Source organism: Chiloscyllium plagiosum, chromosome 38 (assembly GCF_004010195.1).
Source record: "Chiloscyllium plagiosum isolate BGI_BamShark_2017 chromosome 38, ASM401019v2, whole genome shotgun sequence".
NCBI lineage: Eukaryota > Metazoa > Chordata > Chondrichthyes > Orectolobiformes > Hemiscylliidae > Chiloscyllium > Chiloscyllium plagiosum.
In genome coordinates this window covers 22,635,982-22,654,670 of record NC_057747.1, presented here as the reverse complement: position 1 = coordinate 22,654,670, position 18,689 = coordinate 22,635,982, and the positions used below count along the sequence as shown (strand labels likewise).

The 18,689-nt window shown below is 43.2% G+C and overlaps 1 protein-coding gene across 1 annotated transcript in view; it reads left to right on the top strand.

Annotated features, from left to right (window-relative positions):
* The first annotated feature begins 12,285 nt into the window (after positions 1–12,285).
* Positions 12,286–18,689, top strand: part of ret (ret proto-oncogene receptor tyrosine kinase) — a 126,464-nt gene continuing 120,060 nt past the window's right edge. The window contains exon 1 of the mRNA XM_043678617.1: positions 12,286–12,794. Within this exon, the coding sequence (XP_043534552.1) occupies positions 12,743–12,794 (52 nt within the window). The 5' untranslated portion in view covers positions 12,286–12,742. The remainder of the gene's footprint in view (positions 12,795–18,689) is intronic.

The window sequence follows — 18,689 nt, the reverse complement described above, 5'->3', positions numbered from 1 at the left end:
CCTGTCAATGTCACCCAGATCCACTGAGTGAAAACAAATGGCCTCAATATGTTCCTTCAGTGTTTGTTTCATGCAAACTTTCAACTAAATATACTCCATTTCTATTAATATTTATAGATAGTAGAATAATAAATACATCAAAAGATGTGTTAGATTTACCTTTTAGATTTTTAAATTTTAGATTTTACTGTGTTGATGCCATCAAAAAGCAATAATTGGGTTGCTTTGCATTAGAAACTGCTGTACAATATAAATAAAACAACCTGTGTTTTAGTAAATTTCAAGGGGAAATCTAATGGGGAGAGCTGAGGGTTATACAATAAACATAAAGTGCTTTACATTGCTGGCTTTTTATCATAATCTAACCCTTTCGACTGGATTACCCACACACTGAGAGGGATCCAGAACGCAACATGCAACCCTATTAACACAACATACAAATCTTAAAATCAAACATCAAATACTGACTTGCACTTTACAGCCAGCTATTTTATAATTGTCTTCAGCATTACATAGCTGTAAGCCGGGCTGGAATGATTGAATTCCTCCAAATGTTGCTTTTTTTAACAAAGAACAGAAAATCAATTCTAATCTTTTAAATACCTCTCTTTTTTTAATGGTTTCAGAAATTACCTGCTTTGCTTTCCTCATCTATTAGAATCTGAGCTGTTACTATAATGATGAGGTTAGATGGGGTCAAAGATGCCACTAGAAATGTGAATTTATCCAAAATCATTACAATTAATGTGCTTTAGGAGACTTTCTAAGGTAGGTTTTTATTTCAAGAAGCTTGTGGCTACACCCTTTACATTGGAGTTTTCTCCCTTTTACCTAATGGATAATATCCGGTTTGTGAAAGTTATGGTTTGAAATATTACAGATACCAGCTTTGTATTTCATCAAATACAAATGGAAAATTCCGACATTTTGCAAATATGGTTGGAGCTTTGTGTGATTCTGTCTGTCCCTTTGAATGACAAGTTAGAACAGGCTGTATTGTTGCAGGAGTATTGATCAGCTCTGTGCAACATATGGCTCCCAATCTTTATCTGATATGGAGCCATCTGATCCCTAAAGGAGTCCCGCAGGCTGATATCTGATCCGTCTTTCTGCATTTTCACTGTCATTCCAACAGATTAGAACAGGGACACGTGCTAACATAGCTTCCCTGAGTCCTCCAACAGAGTTCTCCCAGTGAAGATAATGCCTGTGTCCACAGTCTCATCCAGCATATCAAGTGGATATGAAGATCCTGTGGAATTATAATTGCCATTAGACAAAACTTCTTAATAAAACAGCCTTTGGGAACCATGGAAAAAAGTCATAGTGAGGTGCATTATAAATGGATTGAGAATTTTTGTAGTGTCTTCATGGAAGGGGACTCACAGATAGTGAGTTTAGAGGCAAAGATCACAGAATATTCACTGTCTTATATAGAGGGCATTGTTGTAAGGAGAAGGAGCTGTAGTAATGTGTATTGTAGTAGTGATCATGGTTTCAGGGGTGTTGTGTCACTTGCATACATCATGACTTTGACTTTTGATTTGTTTCAAATCTGGCTCTTTGCTTTAAAGAAAATGTTCACCCCACTGTATAGTTCGTGGATTTTCTTTTGTGGTTCTACATTTCTAGCATCCGAAATATTTTTCTTTTCCTCTTATCTGACAGAAGCCTCCTCAACGTCAAACAACTCCAAGATAATCAGCAAAGTGAATTTCATTTACTTTTACTCCTCAGTGACAGCCATCATGTTCAGCCATAATTAAAACCTTAACATTCTTGGAGAGGCTATCGGGATGGCTGGAATGGGTTTGGGTGACGTGGGAACATATAAACTGGGGTTACTTCATGAGGATGTGATTTGACAATTTTATGAGTTGTGACAATTTGAAATACAGACGGACAATTAAAAAATAAACTCAATGAGAAGAATACTGAAATGTTGGCTCATAAGCTATTGTAAATATTGGATATTGGATTGAAGGATTGTAAATAATTACTTTGATTTGGGTTCTTCATTCCTTGAATATGAATGGTAAATGTTGGTAACACACAAGAAGTCAGACAGGAACATAAATCATTATAAAATGCACTTTAAAACTTAAAACATTGAATCCACTTGCTATTAATTCCATATTCAAACGGATCGAACAGTCATGGTGTTAACAAAATTTCACATCAAAAGGAAATGTTCCTGTTAAGATTGTAAACTTGCTGCAGTTTATTGCAAAATCTGAATTATGAATTTACAATGTTTACAATTCATGATTGAAGGATGGGCGGCACGGTGGCACAGTGGTTAGCACTACTGCCTCACAGCGCCAGAGACCCGGGTTCAATTCCCACCTCAGGCAATCTGAATTATGAATTTACAATGTTTACAATTCATGATTGAAGGATGGGCAGCACGGTGGCACAGTGGTTAGCACTGCTGCCTCACAGCGCCAGAGACCCGGGTTCAATTCCCGCCTCAGGCGACTGACTGCGTGGAGTTTGCACGTTCCCCCCGTGTCTGCGTGGGTTTCCTCCGGGTGCTCCGGTTTCCTCCCACAGTCCAAAGATGTGCAGGTCAGGTGAATTGGCCATGCTAAATTGCCCATAGTGTTAGGTAAGGGGTAGATGTAGGGGTATGGGTGGGTCGCGCTTCGGCGGGGCGGTGTGGACTTGTTGGGCCGAAGGGCCTGTTTCCACACTGTAAGTAATCTAATCAGACAGAGATTCATTGAGCTTTGCCTGTTGTCATACAGTTTTGGAACATTCAGCATTTTCTTTGCAGTTTTCTTTATGTTTATAATTTTGTTGAAATCCTATGGTTGATCCTGTTGATTTTACTGTACATACATTTCAGGCTCATGCGATAGAGTCTTAACTAATCCCCCATTATTCCCCACACGAACACCTGAGACTGGAATCCTATTGACAGCAATTCCTCGCTGAACTCACACACACATACTATGCATGGAATGATTTTCTTTCCAGGTAGATTTTCCTCTTGGAGGAGCTGACTGTTACATTTATTCATGCAGAGAGCATTAATCAGATGGTCATATGGCTTGCAGAGGTCTTGTAACGTAGTGGTAGCATCCAGCCTCTGAGCTAGAAGCTCTGGCTATGAGAGACCGACTCAGGGAGATTTTGGCCAAGGAAGTTTTGTTTATACTGCAGCCAGATTGATTGATTGTTGACTTGTAAACTTTCCCTGGCAGGCAATCAGACTGGGAGAGACTCCCAGTGGGCTGTGTTTGATGTGGGGCAGTGGTCTTAAATGGTTGACCCCTTATTTTTAAACTCTGACCTTTAGTTCTAGATTGTCCCCCCAGAGGAAACAGCTTTCGACATCCACCTGGTCGAGTCCTCTCAGGATCTTATATGGTTCAATTCAGTCAACTCTAACTCTTCTAAACACAAGAGGATACAGGCCAACACTATCTCATCTTTCCTCAAGAGGCAATTCTCTCATTCCAGGTATTAGTCTTCTTTGAACTGTTCCTAATGCATTAACATCTTTCCATAAGCTTGGTGACTGGTACTGTACACAGTCCTCCAGATGCAGTCTCACCAATTCCCTGTAATATCTCCCTGCTCTTACATTCAATCCCCCTCACAATACACCATAACACTCTTCCTGATTACTCGCTGTACCTGCATACTCAGGTTCTGCATTAGGACACCCAGATCCGCCTGGACTCAGAGCTCTGCAACATCTCATCATTTAGATAATATGCTTCATTTTAAATCTTTCTGCCAAAATAGACCATTTTCCACGTTGTACTCTATTTGTCAGGTTTTTGTCCATTTATTCCATTCACATAAATGACCTATATCCCTTTGCAGGTTCCTTATGCCCACTTCACAACTCACTTTCCAACCTCCCTTTGTGTCATCAACAAACTTAGCTGCCATACCTTTGATTTCCATCATCCAATTTGTATAAATTGCAAAGAGTTGAGGCCCCAGCACTATCCCTGGCAGTACACCACTGGTGACATCCTGCCAGTCTCAAAAAGCCCCACTTAGAACATAAAACAGTACAGCACAGAACAGGCCCTTTGACCCTGGATGTTGTGCTGACCTTTTATCCTACTCTAAGATTAGACTTCATACCCTTCATTGTACTATTTTTAATGTGCCTATCCAAGAGGTGTTTAAATGTCCCTTATATGTTGGCAGTGCATTCCACGTACCCATCACTCCCTGTGTAAAGAACCGACCTCTGACATCTCCCCTAAACCTTCCTCCAATCACCTTAAAATTATGCCCCCTCATGATAGACATTTCCATCCTGGGAAAAAGTGTCTGGCTATCAAACTACCATCCCTTCCTTGCCTCAGTGGGACAAACCTGTCCAGCACTATCAGCAGGTGCTTCCTGAACAACTTACACATTTTTGTCGTGCATTTCTCTGAGAACATCTATTCCCAACTCAGGTGCCCCAGTTCCTGCCTAATAGCATTGTAAATCCCCCTCCCCCAACTAAATACTATCCCATACCGTCTGCTCCTATCTCTCTCCATGAGTATAGTAAAGGAGGGAGTTGTGATCATTATCACCGAAATGCTCTCCCACCGAGAGAAACTGACATCTGGCATGGTTTATTTTCGAGCACCAAATCCAATATGGTCTCCCCTCTCATTGGCTTATCTACATATTGCGTCAAGAACCCTCCCTGAACATGCCTGGCAAAAACTGCTCTATCCAAACTATTTTAACTAAGGAGGTTCCAATCAATATTAGGGAAGTTAAAGTCACCCATGACAACCACCCTGTTACCTCTGAACCTTTCCAAAATCTGTCTCCCAATCTGGTCCTCAGTGTCTCTGTTGCTGTTGGGGGTGGTGGGGGTGGGGGCACAATTTATTCCTACTCTCTTGTGTTGCTCTTTGATGCCACACTCAGCCAAATGCTGATGTCAAAGGCAATCACTCTCAGGCCAGCTCTGGAATTCAGTGCTTTGATCTTCTTTGAATGAAGTCAGGAGCTGAGCAGCCCTGGTAGAACCCAAAATGAGCATCATTGATTCGATAAAGTTGTTAGTTAATAATTGAGACTATAATTCACTTCTGCTACTATCATAGCTACTCCAGACCAGAATATGTGAGTGAGCAGGACTCTCTTTAACCTTTAACAGTGAGGAAACCCATGTTCTTCTTTATTTTCTAATCAACCTGCTCAGAGATACTATCACTAGCATAGTGGCTCAGTGGTTAGCACTGCTGCCTCACAGTGCCAGGGACCTGGGTTCAATTCCAACCTCGGGTGACTATCTGTGTGGAATTTGCACATTCTCCCTGAGGCTGTGTGGGTTTTCTCCATGCGTTCCAGTTTCCTCCCACAGTCCAAAGATGTGCCGGTTAGGTGAATTGGCCATGCTAAATTGCCCATAATATTCATGGGTGTGTAGGCTAGATGCAGGGGAAACATGAGTAACGGGGTAGGCGAATGAGTTTGGGTGTAATAATCTTTGGAGGGTCGGTGTGGGCTTGTTGGGCCAAATAGCCTGTTTCCACACTGTGGGGATTCTATGATCACTCACCTCTGAAGAAGGTCGGACTTAAAAATGGACCTTCTGCTCCAGGAGTTGGGACACTACCACTGTGTCACAAGATCCATGGAGCCCACTTTGACTCCACTTTATTAAAGTGTAGCTCTGAGCATCAGTATGTAAGTGGTGCACTGCTGCTTATTTGTTTAACAGGTCCACACCACCTACTGTCCATTGGATGGCCTTTTGTGCTTTAATTAAAAATTAACTGTGATGGATTTTGATAAGAGATGATCAGTTTTAATGCATCAATTCTGGAATAAATGTCTCTCGCCTCCTGTTCTCAGGTTTATTCTCATTCACTTAAAGTGCATGTCATTCAGATTCATTATGGCTTTATCTTTTGAATTAAATCTCATCGATGTAAAATGTCAACCGTGTCTACTTAGATGTTGGATTGAGGTAAACATTTGCTCTTCATTCCTGATAAAACCAATCTAAAGTGGACTGGAATGAAATTATCTGCCAACCTCTTTCCAGTAACCTGTGTACTTCAGTTACTTCTCATTGCCAATCATATGTGCAAATTCAGAGTTGCGTAAAGGTCACCGCCAAACATATAGAAAGAAAGGACCTTGCATATATGTAATAATTTTCAAAACTGAGGGATGTCCCAAATTGTTTCACAGCACACTTCTGAAACATAGTCATTTTTGCATTATCAAAATGTGGCAGCCCAAGGAGGCAAATGGTATGTTGGCCTTCACTGTGAGAGGTTTCGAGTCCAGGAGCAGGGATGTGTTGTTGCAGTTATGCAAGGCCTTGGTGAGGCCACACCTAGAATATTGTGTGCAGGTTTGGTCTCCTTTTCTGAGGAAGGATGCTCTTGCTCTCGAGGGAGTGCAGCGAAGGTTTCCCAGGCTGATTCCGGGGATGGTGGGATTGCATGGACAAGTTGGACATAAGGGTCTGCTTCCGTGCTGTACATCTCTATGACTCTATGACGTATGAGGACAGATTGACTGGGTTAGGATTGTTTTCACTAGAGTTCCTACGAATGAGGGGAGATCTTATAAAATTCTAACAGGACTAGACAGGGTTGATGCAGGGAGGATGTTCCTGATGGTGGGTGTGTCCAGAACCAGGGGTCACAGTCTGAGGATCCAGGGTGGACCATTTAGGATGGAGATGAGGAAACGTTTCTTCACCCAAACAGCGGTGAGCCTGGGAATTCATTACCACAGGAAGGAGTTGATGCCAAAACATCAAATATTTTCAAGAGGCAGCTAGATATAGTACTTGGGACAAATGAGATCAAAGATTATGGGGAGAAAGCAGGATTGGGCTATTGAGTTGGATGATCAGCCATGATCGTGATGAATGGCAGAACAGGCTTGAAGGGCCGAATGGCCACCCCCTGCTCCTGTCTTCTATGTATATCTATATTTGGGCACAGCACGTTCCTACAAACAGAAATATGATAATACCCAGATGATCTGTTTTAATGTTCATGGAAAACAGCACCTCAGACACTGTGGCATTCCTCATCCTGTGGTATGTCAGCCTGGATTCTGTGCACAACCCACCCAATTTCTAACTAAGAGACACGAGTTCTACCTGATGATATCAAAACACTGATGGTGAGTTTTTAATGAATGTGAAACCCACCCATCTGCACAAAGTTAAAGATCAGGCTCACTGAAATTAGAGCTTTATCTTTTAGCAAGTGGAATAGGAACTGACAGCATTGTGTTGGGATTATTTTGGGATGCAATGTACAGGTCATTGGTTAGGCCACTTTTGGAATATTGCGTGCAACTCTGGTCTGCTTCTTATTGGAAGGATGTTGTGAAATGTGAAAGGATTCAAAAAAGATTTACAAGGATGTTGCCAGGGTTGGAGGATGTGAGCTATAGGGAGAGGTTGAACAGGCTGGGGCTATTTTCCCTGGAGCATTGGAGGCTGAGGGGTGACCTTATAGAGGTTTATAAAATAATGAAGGGCATGAAAGGGTAAATAGACAAAGTCTTTCCCCTGGGGTGGGGGAGTCCAGAACTTGAGAGCGTTAGGTTTAGGGTGAGAGGGGAAAGATATAAAAGAGAGCTAAGGGGCAACTTTTTCACACAGAGGGTGGTGCGTGTATGGAATGAGCTGCCAGAGGAAGTGGTGGAGGCTGGTACAATTGCAACATTTAAAAGGCATCTGGATGGGTATATGAATAGGAAGGGTTTGGAGGGATATGGGCCAGGTGCTGGCAGGTAGGACTAGATTGGGTTGGGATATCTGGTCAGCATGGACAGGTTGGACCGAAGGGTCTGTTTCCGTGCTGTACATCTCAATGACTCTATTTGGAAAAACTCTGAAATCTATTTATACTTGAGATGAACGGCTTCTGCTTTGTATTGGAAATTCTATTGTCACCTGCTTGAAAATTGTACTGTTTGCAGAAGCTCCTGTGACTGTGTCCCCTTCCATAGGAGCAATGGCATTGAAAAGCAGTAACAGCCAATATAAAATGCTGAGGGAGACATAAGTTTTGAAATGAAACCCCTATTATTTAACATGCTAAAAGAATCAAAAGGCAATTTCATATGAAAAATCAATCACTGTTTTGAAATGTATTTTTAAATGTTTTTCAAATTGTACCACCCCCTTGTTAATAAATTGACGGGAAAGCTTCTGGTAGAAAAACTGGTGATTTAATTTACAAATCTGATCAATGCTTTGTTTCTTACAATTTTGCATGCATTAAAATTGTAATGACACATTCAAATCAAAATGAATGAACTGGCATTTTGGCTAACTAAGTGGGTGAATTTGAACTGAATGTTGATTACAATGAATACATTTATTAATAATCTAATCTTGTTTAAGAACATGAACAGAACTGAGACAGATTTGGTTCAGTGTGATAGTCAGATTTATAGAATAACATTCCCTTGGCCTTGACCATTTGCAACCTCTTCCAAAGCTGATATCAGCTTAATGCAATCTTCACTTTGCTAACCCTGACCTGTTGTGTTTGTCTCGATCTCCAATGTTGGTGTCAGAGGGACCAATGTCGATTTCACCAGTTTCCTCATCCCCCCTCCCCCCCACCTTATCCCAGATTGAATCCTCCAACTCTGCACATCCCCGTTGACCTGTCCTACTTGTCCTTCTTCCTTCTTACCTCTCCGCTCCACCCTCCACTCCGACTTATCAACATCACGCCAAGGACTTATGCTCGAAACACCAAGTCTCCTGCTCCTCGGATGCTGCCTGACCGGCTGTGCTTTTCCAGCGTCACACCTTTTGACCCTGAACCCCAGCATCTGCAGTCCTCACTTTCTCCTAGTATCAGCATGTCAGTCTCACAAGTTCTCTCATTCTTATTATTAAACCTTAACTGTAGTACAAGCACAAACAATGCGCGTAGAGATTTACTGATTTGGGAAGAAATCCATTCCTGCCGATTGACTTAACAGTGACTTATGCAGTAAATATCGACAATATGTGAGAAGCAACGAGATCAGGGAGTTGTAGTTACACTGCTTGTTCACAATGCTGTCAATTGGAACATTTACAATGCTATTTGAATACACAGAGAGTTAAGAAGGAGATCATTTACAGACCTCCAGGAACTACCAATTGCCAATACTAAAAAGCAATTCCCATAACATCAGATTTATAAACTTGAGTAATAGTTAGTGTGTTCAATGAAATCCTTCCAGGCCATCTCAGCACCAGAGAAGGGTACCCAACCCAATACCCGAAAAGCATCCAACCCAGACCCAGCCCCCAAATCTATCCCCATCTAACCATGGTTAACCCACCTGGCCTGCATATCCTGGGACACTAGGGGGCAATTTCCCATGGCTAATGCACCTAACCTGCATATTGTGCAGGCAGGCAATTTAGATTATCTTTGGACCGTAGGAGGAAACCAGAGCAAACTCACACAGACATGGGGAGAACATGCAAACTTCAGAGTCATACAAGGCTGGAGCTGAACCCAATTCCCTGGCCCTGTGAGGCAGCAATGCTAACCACTGAGCCACTGTCCCACCCTGGCTTTAGTCAGCTCTAGGCTTGACTATTTCACTGGCTGGTCTCCCCAATTCCAATAAACCTGATGCAGTCCAAAGGAACAGTGCCTATCTCCTGACTGGCACTGCCCCATATTCTCAGCACACCCTGTGCTCACTGATATACATGGTTCCTTTGTATAAGTAACACTTCCATTTTGAAATTCTCATCGTTGTTTTCAAATCCCTCCATGCACTCCCTGCTCTGGGTGTCTGCAAACTCTTCAACCCCATTGAATTCCCTGCACTCCCGGAATTATTGTCCAGTAATGTCTCTAACTGGCAGCCCTGCGTTCATTTATAATGCTCCTGTTAAAAGAAACGATCCTCGGTGTCGAAAAGTGTGGCGCTGGAAAAGCACAGCCGGTCAGGCAGCATCCGAGGAGCAGGAGAGTGAACGTTTCGGGCATAAGCCCTTCATCAGGAATGTCCCCTCGGAGGCGGTTCATTACGTCAAAGGCGCCAGGTAAATGGAAGTTGTTGTTGTAAAACCATTGGTGAAACTTACTGACGCCAGGGCATTGGAGAAGAAACTAACTTCCATTTTATTTTCACATGTAAAGTCGACTATTTTATATATTTTTTTAAAAAATGTCTCTTTATCTCTGCTGGGAAAGTTAATGTGAGCAGACTTTAACCGACCGGAGAGTTATCCTGTTCTGAGTGAGCACTGACTGTGGATGAATGGCAGCAATGAGCCACAATATTGAGCTTAGGGAAGTTGTGGGGAGGGAGTGCAAGCAAGGGGACTGCAGTCACTATCTCTGCTGAAGTTGTTTGATACTTCCCTGGCCAGAGTGACCACATCATCAGCTCAATCTAACACTGTCCATTCCTCTCTGTATGATAGAAAAAAGTTAAAAATCACACAGCACCAGGTTGTAGTCCAACAGGTTTATTTGGAAGCACTAACTTCACACACTAATCATACACACAGAATTTACAGGAGACCCTGCCCCACTATCTACCTGATGAAGGGGCAGCACACCAAGTTAGTGCTTCCAAATAAACCTGTTGGACTGTAACCTAGTGTTGTGTGATTTTTAACTTTGTCCACCCCAGTCCAACACCACGTCATGTGACAGCAAAGGCAAGGCGGCTAGCTACTGTAGACAGGACAGGCGGCTCTGTAAATAAACACAGCCTGCTTTCCACCCAACTGCCCCCCCATTTCGATACAAAGTGAGGCTTGTTACGAGTCTTCATGACTTTTTTGAAACATTCCCCCTTTTTGTTTGTTGTATTTTTTTATTTAAATTTTATTGAAAACAAGTTTTTATAAAATATTACATTAAACCAACAACACTGCTCAAAAACAATACAGACGAATTATTTCTACACTCGTGCACATACATACCTTAACGTTTCATCTTTGTACGTTTTCCCTGATCAACCTCTTCAGGGATAGATATTGCATAATCAGCCTGCTCAGAGGTATGATGGCACAGCAAGGTGGGATGTGAATGTGGATCTCCTGCCTCAGGGGTAGAGTCCTTTCATTTTTCGTGATGATTCCCCTTTAATTCCTCGTTCTCACCCCCAACCCCATCCCGCCTCCACCCCAATCTGTGGGGCACTATTTTAGTTTCCCACCAGTCATTACTCCTTCAGAATCACAACTACTCACTTTGCCGGAGAGAATTCTACCCCATACCTTTTCACTGACATAAAAAAACCGACGCGAACACACTCAGCCTCCTTGTGCTCTGTGGATTGGACGGGGGTGGTCGCACAATTTCCCTACTCAACAACTCTCCCCTCGACCCCACGGTCCGTCTGAATTTGCCAGCTCCCCCACCCGCCCTGTCTTTCTCTCTGTCTCTCTCTCTCTCTCTCTGAGCCGTGAGTCCCCGATGAAGTCGCCACTTTCCGCTCAGTTTTAGCAGTGAGACCTCCCCCCTGCCCTGACTCAATCCCAGATGTTCAGTGAAATTAGTTTGGAGTGGGGTGGTCCCACAGCCCCCTCCTTCCTCCCACATGGACTAACCTTTCCCTAACTCCGCAGTTCCCTCGATATTTATTTCCAGAGTCGTCCCATTTCTCTTGGTGTGTGTCCTGAAGAAGTGTTAACTCTGCTTTCTCTCGCCACAGACGCTGCCAGACCTGCTGAGTTTCTCCAGAATTCTCTGTATATATTTCTCTCTCTCAGTCACCCCTTGTTGCACCATGTCTACCACTCTTGTTTTTCATTCGGAGAAAGTGAGGACTGCAGATGCTGGAGAAGAGTGTGTGGGTCAACTCTCCTGCTCCTCAGATGCTGCCTGACCAGCTGTGCTTTTCCAGCACCACACTCTTCCACCCTGTTTTTCAGACCTACACCCTCCCCAAACACAAAAAAGACCCTGCATTTCTCTGTAGTGCTGCCCAGTGCTTCATTTTAACTCACACTGTGCCACCTTTTCTCCACAAAGGGGATGTCTTCCTGTCCACTTTGTGCTGGCCAACAAACCCTCCGCCCCCCCCCCCAAACCTCACTGATGCCTTTTTGTGTTCAGAAGCAGCACAGGAATCCTGCAAATAATTGCATGCAATGAAATTAACACCAAGCAGTATTGCTTTGAATAAAGAGTTTTATTGAAAACAAAAACAGATTCTGCAGATCACATCGAATCAGACATAAATTGTTTTCAGCACAGATTCCAGCATCTGCAGTAATGTTCTCATAAAGAGTTTTAAACTGCTTTGAAGTAACTATTCGGAAGAAGTCTTTGGACTGGAACTGTTGACTCTCGGAGCAGGCTTGCTGATCTTCTCTAGCACTTTTTTTTTAAATCTTCAACAGTTTGACCTAAAATAATGTCACCCTCCCCAACATGGTGTTGGATCATTGTCTCCCCATCAGCCACTGACCACTCCCCCCACCCCCCGGGGAAAATGGGGTAACAGAAAAAGAACAGGCTTCCCTCGTCTTTGTGCTGACCCACAGCGTCACCAGGAGTCTGGTCGGAGAATTTCGAGCTGTCGCCTTGAATCTCGAGTTAACTTCCAGCCTCCACGGCCAGGCGGAGAGTAATTGTCTCCTGCCAGGATCAGGATGGGGGCAGTGTGAGGGAGAGAGAGAAAACACACACATCACTCTGATCCATCCAGACTCGACAACAACTAAAAAAAACAGCCAGGCTGGATACCAGGAGGCAGCTTGGAACTGGGGGAAGAAAAGGTCTCTTGGAACAGCTCCTGAACGAGTGAAAAGATGTTTTCGCTGAAGGGGTCTTGCACGTTATTGGTCCTTTTGCTTAATAAAGGTAAGAAGGTTTCCATATAACGCGTGATGAAATAAAGGGTGAAAAGTTTACTCAGTTACACTGCCCTGAAAGCTGCAAACCCTGGGGTTTGCAAACTTTGAAATATATTCTCCACTGCACACTGGCAAGGATTTTAGATTTTTGCAGTAGGTTTTGTTCCTTTTTTTGTTGGAAAGACAAATGTCATGCTCCCTTCTGTTGTAAAAACAAAATGTTAGCGTCAGCTCAGTGGAAGTTTCCGATTTAAATCACCGCGCAGCCAGCCAGAGACATGCAACTTATGTGTGTGTGTACGTTAGAGAAGCAATGTCTTCAGTGGCGGTTCGGCTGGTTGCTCCCCCCCGGGTCTCCGAGCTGTCTTCTGCCTTTTGAAGGAACATCAGTGACAATTCCCTGTGGCGGCTGAACTCCGTTACCGGAGCCAGGAGAGCAAACCGTCCCGCTGATGTCGAAAAGGTTTATATTTTTCTCTGGATGGGTTAGTCGAAATGCAACCAGCCAGCCCTCCCCTGCACCGCGGTGTCAGACAGAGATGAAAGTCTTGCCATGCATGTTATACTCAGGGCGTGGAATCAGAATGCGAGCTCCTCTCTGTCGGTCCGAATGATGTTTCTTGGAAATGTTCGACTCGCCAAAGCGGTGTCTGTTTTCTGACTTTCAGTGAGTGGCTGGGCCGTCAGCTGAAACCTCTGGGTCAAAACAGAAAGGTGTTCGCCTCGAATGTTGCAAACACTGGAAACCTGAACGAAAACAAATCAGAACTATTGGACATGCACAGCAGGTCGAAGGATAGAGAAAAGTTTATGTTTGGAGTTTCCATTTGTTTGTCTGAACAGTTTTATTGAAAATTCTACCTCCTCCCCACACATTTGCTAACCTCTGTGAAGGGACCTGTTTGTATCAGTTTCTGAGTATTTTAATTAAAGCATGATATCATTTAAGTCCTCAGAGGAGGCATATTGTGTCAGAACGTGTTACAGTGATGAGTTAGTTCATTTATGACCTCAGAAGGATTTACTGTCAGTGAGTAGTGTAGGATGTTAATAACTGGGTACCTCAGTGATACAGTGAAACAATTCCTGCATTCCAGTATTGTTAAAGATTCACTCTTGAGAATATCAGGTGGAATCTGTATTGGATGATGGAAGCCGTGAGAGGTTTGGGCTGTCTGTGATTGGGGGCAGCACTCCATGTAGTTTGGAGCAATCGCCGTGTCCTGGGACAGACGCTTCCAGGTTTTGCTTTGTGAGAGATTCTGATAAGTCAGCCAGGTTTCAGCTGGTCTAAAGGGTGTGGGAATGAGTATACCACACCCCGCTGTTGAGCCCTGATTTGAAAAAAAATACAATTTTTCCTTGAGCATCCGATATTGCCCCAGAAATTGGGGTAGTTAGTTCGTGCAATAATTCGTCAGCATTTTCAAACAGGCATCACTCCCTCCCACCCCTCTCCAACAGAAAGACATTAGAAATATCACAATGAGGTTATTTATCTAGAACGGAGTTTTCAACACAATGTGCTAGGACCTGTTTATCATCAGCGATCTTACCGTATGAGATTATCTCTGATCACATGGGAGCCATCTGTAAGAGAGATGTAAGGTTTGCATTTGTATAGCATCTTTCAAAATCACCGGGTATCTCCAAAAGCTTTAAAAGCAATGAACTACTTTTAAAGCATAGTCATTGTTATAGTATAGGATTTGTTTACATTAAGCTCCCAAAAACAATAGTAAGATGTAACCTGATGAACTGGTTAATTTTTTGGAGATTAGATTACTTATAGCATGGAAACAGGTCCTTTTGTCCAACTAGCCCACACCAATCCTCTGAATACCCCTTCCCTGACTAATGCCCCAGCACTACTGGTAATTCACCATGCCTGCACATTTTGATTGTGAGAGGAAACCAGAGCACCTGGTGGAAAACAGCACAGACTTGGGGAGAACTTGCAAACTCTACACAGTCACCCAAGGCTGGAATTGAACTCAGGTCCCTAGCGCTGTGAGGCAGTAGTGCTAGCCACTGAACCACCATGCCTCCCATATGGGTTGGGGGGTGGGACTTAAGTATGGATCAGGGCACTGAGAGACCTCTCGTGTCATTCTCTGCTTTGTACAGTGGGATCTTATATATCCATTTGAGAGGGGAAATGGAACACACTGTCTGTACCTCATTCAAAAGCTCACTGATGTGGAACTCAAAATCCAAATGCTCTGATTCAGCTACCATTAAACTAGAGCAAAACCTAAGGGCTTTTGCCTGAAACATCGATTCTCCTGCTCCTCAGATGCTGCCTGACCTGTTGTGCTTTTCCAGCACCACACTCTCGACTCTAATCTCCAGCGTCTGCAGTCCTCACTTTCTCCCAGGAACTAAATTAATAACATCCATCATGATACAAAACTCTATGTCCCCCACACAGAGAAAAGCAGCAAGTTCACATGGTAAAAAAACCCCAAAACAGAATCACAAAATTGTTATGGTGCAGAAAGAGGCCATTCAGTCCATTGTGCTTGCACTGGCTCTTCAAGCGAGCCTCATTAATTTGTGCCAATCTCGTGCCTTTTTCCTCACACCCTTGCAGGCTCTTATATCCAAATAATCATCCAAGCCCTCCTGAATATTTCAATTCAACCTGCCTCTACCATATTTCCAGGGAGTGCATTCTGTATCCTAACTACTTCTGTGTGAAAGTCAAAAATAGAAATTGCTGGAAAAGCTCAATAGGTCTGGCAGCATCGAGTGACCCTTCCTCAGAACTGGGCAAGAAAAAGGGTTGGAATGGAAACCCAGTTGGAGAGAGGAGCAGAACTTCTTGGAGGGAGGCATGCCTACAAGAGAAGTGGCAGTGAGTTCAATACTAAATATGAACCAAAGTGACTGCAGATACTGTAAATCAAAGGCAACAATAGAAATAGCTAGAGAAACTCAGCAGGTCTAGCAGCATTTGTGGAGAGAAATCAGCATTACCATTTTAGATCGAGTATCTCTTCCTCGGAACCCTGTGTAAAAATTTGGTCCTCACACCATGGAGGCACCTACTAGAGAATGAGCAAAACATGATGTACTCTTGGGAACTAAGGCAGGACAAGTGAGTGAGGTGTCAGTAGGTGAGCACTTTGGGGCCAGTGGTCATAATTCAATTAGTTTTAAAACAGTTATGGAAAAGGATAGACCTGATTTAAAAATTAAAGTTCTAAATTGGAGTAAGGCCAATTTTGACAGTATTAGACAACTTTCAAAAGTTGATTAGGAGAGGCTTGCAGGTAAAGGGACGGTTGGAAAGTGGGAGGCCTTCAGAAATGAAATAACGAGAGTTCAGATACAGTATGTTGCTGTTAATGGTGAAGGGAAAGGCTGGTAGGTGTGGGGAATGCTGGGCGACTAGAGAAATTGAGGCTCTGTACAAGAATAAGAGGGAGCATATGTCAAGTATAGACAGCTGAGATTGAGTGAATCCCTCAAAGAGAATAAGGGCAGTAGGAGTATGCATAAGAAGGTAATCAGGATGGTAAAATGGGGACACGAGATCGCTTTGGCAAATAGGGTTAAGGAGAATCTAAAGAGATACTACAACTCCATTAAGGGCAAAAGACTAACTAGGGAGAGAATAGGGCCGCTTAAAGATCAAGAGATACTCGACCTGGAACCACAGGAGATGGGTATGAGTATTTCCCATCATTGTTTACTGTGAAAAAGGATATGGAAGTGAGAGGACTTGAAAATATAAATAGTGATACCTTGAAAAGTGTCCAAAATTCAGAAGAGGAGGTGCTGGACATGTTAAAATGCATGAAGGTGGATAAATCCCCCGGTATATCCGAGAACTCTGTGGAAAGCTAGGGAAGTGATTACTGGGCCCCTTGCTGAGATATTTATATCATTAAAAGCCATGGGTAAAGTGCCGGAAGACTCGGGCTTGGCTAATGTGGTGCCATCATTTAGGAAAGGTGGTAAGGAAAAGCCGGGTAACTATAGACCGGTGAGCCTGACACCAGTGGTGGGTAAGTTGTTGGAGGGAATCTTGAGGGGCAAGATTTAAATGCATTTAGGACTGATTAGGGATAGTGAACATGGCTTTGTCAGTGGGAAATCATGTCTCACGAATTTGATTGAGTTTTTTGAAGAAGTAACAAAGAAGATTAATGAAGGCAGAGTGGTAGGCGTTGTCGGTATGGACTTTAGCAAGGCTTTCCACAAGGTTCTGCATGGTAGCCTGTTTAGTAAAGTTAGATCACATGGAATTCAGCAGAAGCTAATTAATTGGGCACAAAATTGGCTTGAAGGTAGGAGACGTGGTGGTGATGAAGGGTTGTTTTTCAGACTGGAGCCTGTGACCAGTAATGTGCTGGGTCCACTGCTTTTGTCATTTATATAAATGATTTGGGTGTGAATATAGGAGGTATGGTTGGTAAGTTTGCAGGTGACACAAAAATTGGAGTTTAATTTAGATAAATGTGAGGTGTTATGTTTTGGTAAGGCAAATCAGGGCAGGCCTGTACAGTTAATGCTAGGGCCCTGGGGAGTGTTGCTGAATAAAGAGACCTGGAGTGCAGGTGAAAGTGGAGTCGCAGGTAGACAGGGTGGTGAAGAAGGTATTTGGCATGTGTGATTTCATTAGTCAGTGCATTGAGAGTGGGAGTTGAGATGACATGTTGCAGCTGTACTCTGGTTAGGCCACTTTTAGAATATTGCATTCAATTCTGGTCTCCTTGCTATCGGAAAGATCTTGTTAAACTTAAAAGAATTCAGAAAAGATTTACAGGGATGTTGCCAGGATTGTAGGGTCTCAGCAATAGGGAGAGGCTGGCAGTTTTCACTGGTGCGTCGAAGACTGAGGGGTGACATTATGGATGTTTATACAATCATGAGGGACATGGATAAGGTGAATAGCCAAAGTCTTTCTCCCAGAGTAGGGGAATTCAAAACTAGAAGACATGGGTTTAACGTGAGAGGGGAAAGATTTAAAAGAGACTTGAGAGGCATTTTTGTTCACGCAGAGAGTGATGCGTGTATGGAACAAGCTGACAGAGAAAGTGTTGGAGGCTGGAACAATTGCAACATTTAAAAAGGGATGTCTACATGAATAGGAAGGGTTGAGAGGGTTACGGGTCAAGTGCTGACAAATTGAACGAGATCAGTTTAGGATATCTGGTCAGCATGGACATGTTGGACTAAAGGTTCTGTAACTGTGTTGTATGACTCTATGACTCTATCACGGTTGCTTATTTTGCATGTCACTTTAAATCTATGCCCCTCTCATCTTGTTCCTTTTACCAGTGGGAACAGCTTCTCCTGATCTCCTCTATCCAGCCCCTCATGGTTTTGAAAACCTCTATCAAATCTCCTCTCATCCTTCTTCTCTCCAAGGAGAACAGTCCAAATTTCTTCAATCTCTTCTCATCACTAAAGTTCCTCTTTACTGGAACCGTTCTTGCAAAGCACTTCTACACTGTCTCCAGTGTATTCACATCTTTCCTATCATGCGGCACCTACAACTGTGCACAATACTCTGACAAGTGTCTGATACATGTTCAACATCATCTCCTTGCTCTTGTACTCTACACCCTTATTTATAAAACCAAGGATACTGTAGCTTTTTAAAACTACTCTCCCCTTGTCCTGCTACCTTAAATGATCTGTGCACATACACACCCGGGTCCTTCTGCTCCTGTGCCACCTTTAGAATTGCACCCACTATTTTGTATTGATTTCCAATATTCTTCAGGCCAAAGTGCATTACCTCACACTCCTCTGCATTGAATCTCTTCTGCCACCTATCCACCCATTCCAACAATTTGTCAATGCCCTTTTGGTGTTCCACACTGTCCCTCTCTCGGTTTACATTTCTTTCAAGTTTTGTGTCATCATCAGACTTTGACATTGTCCCTTG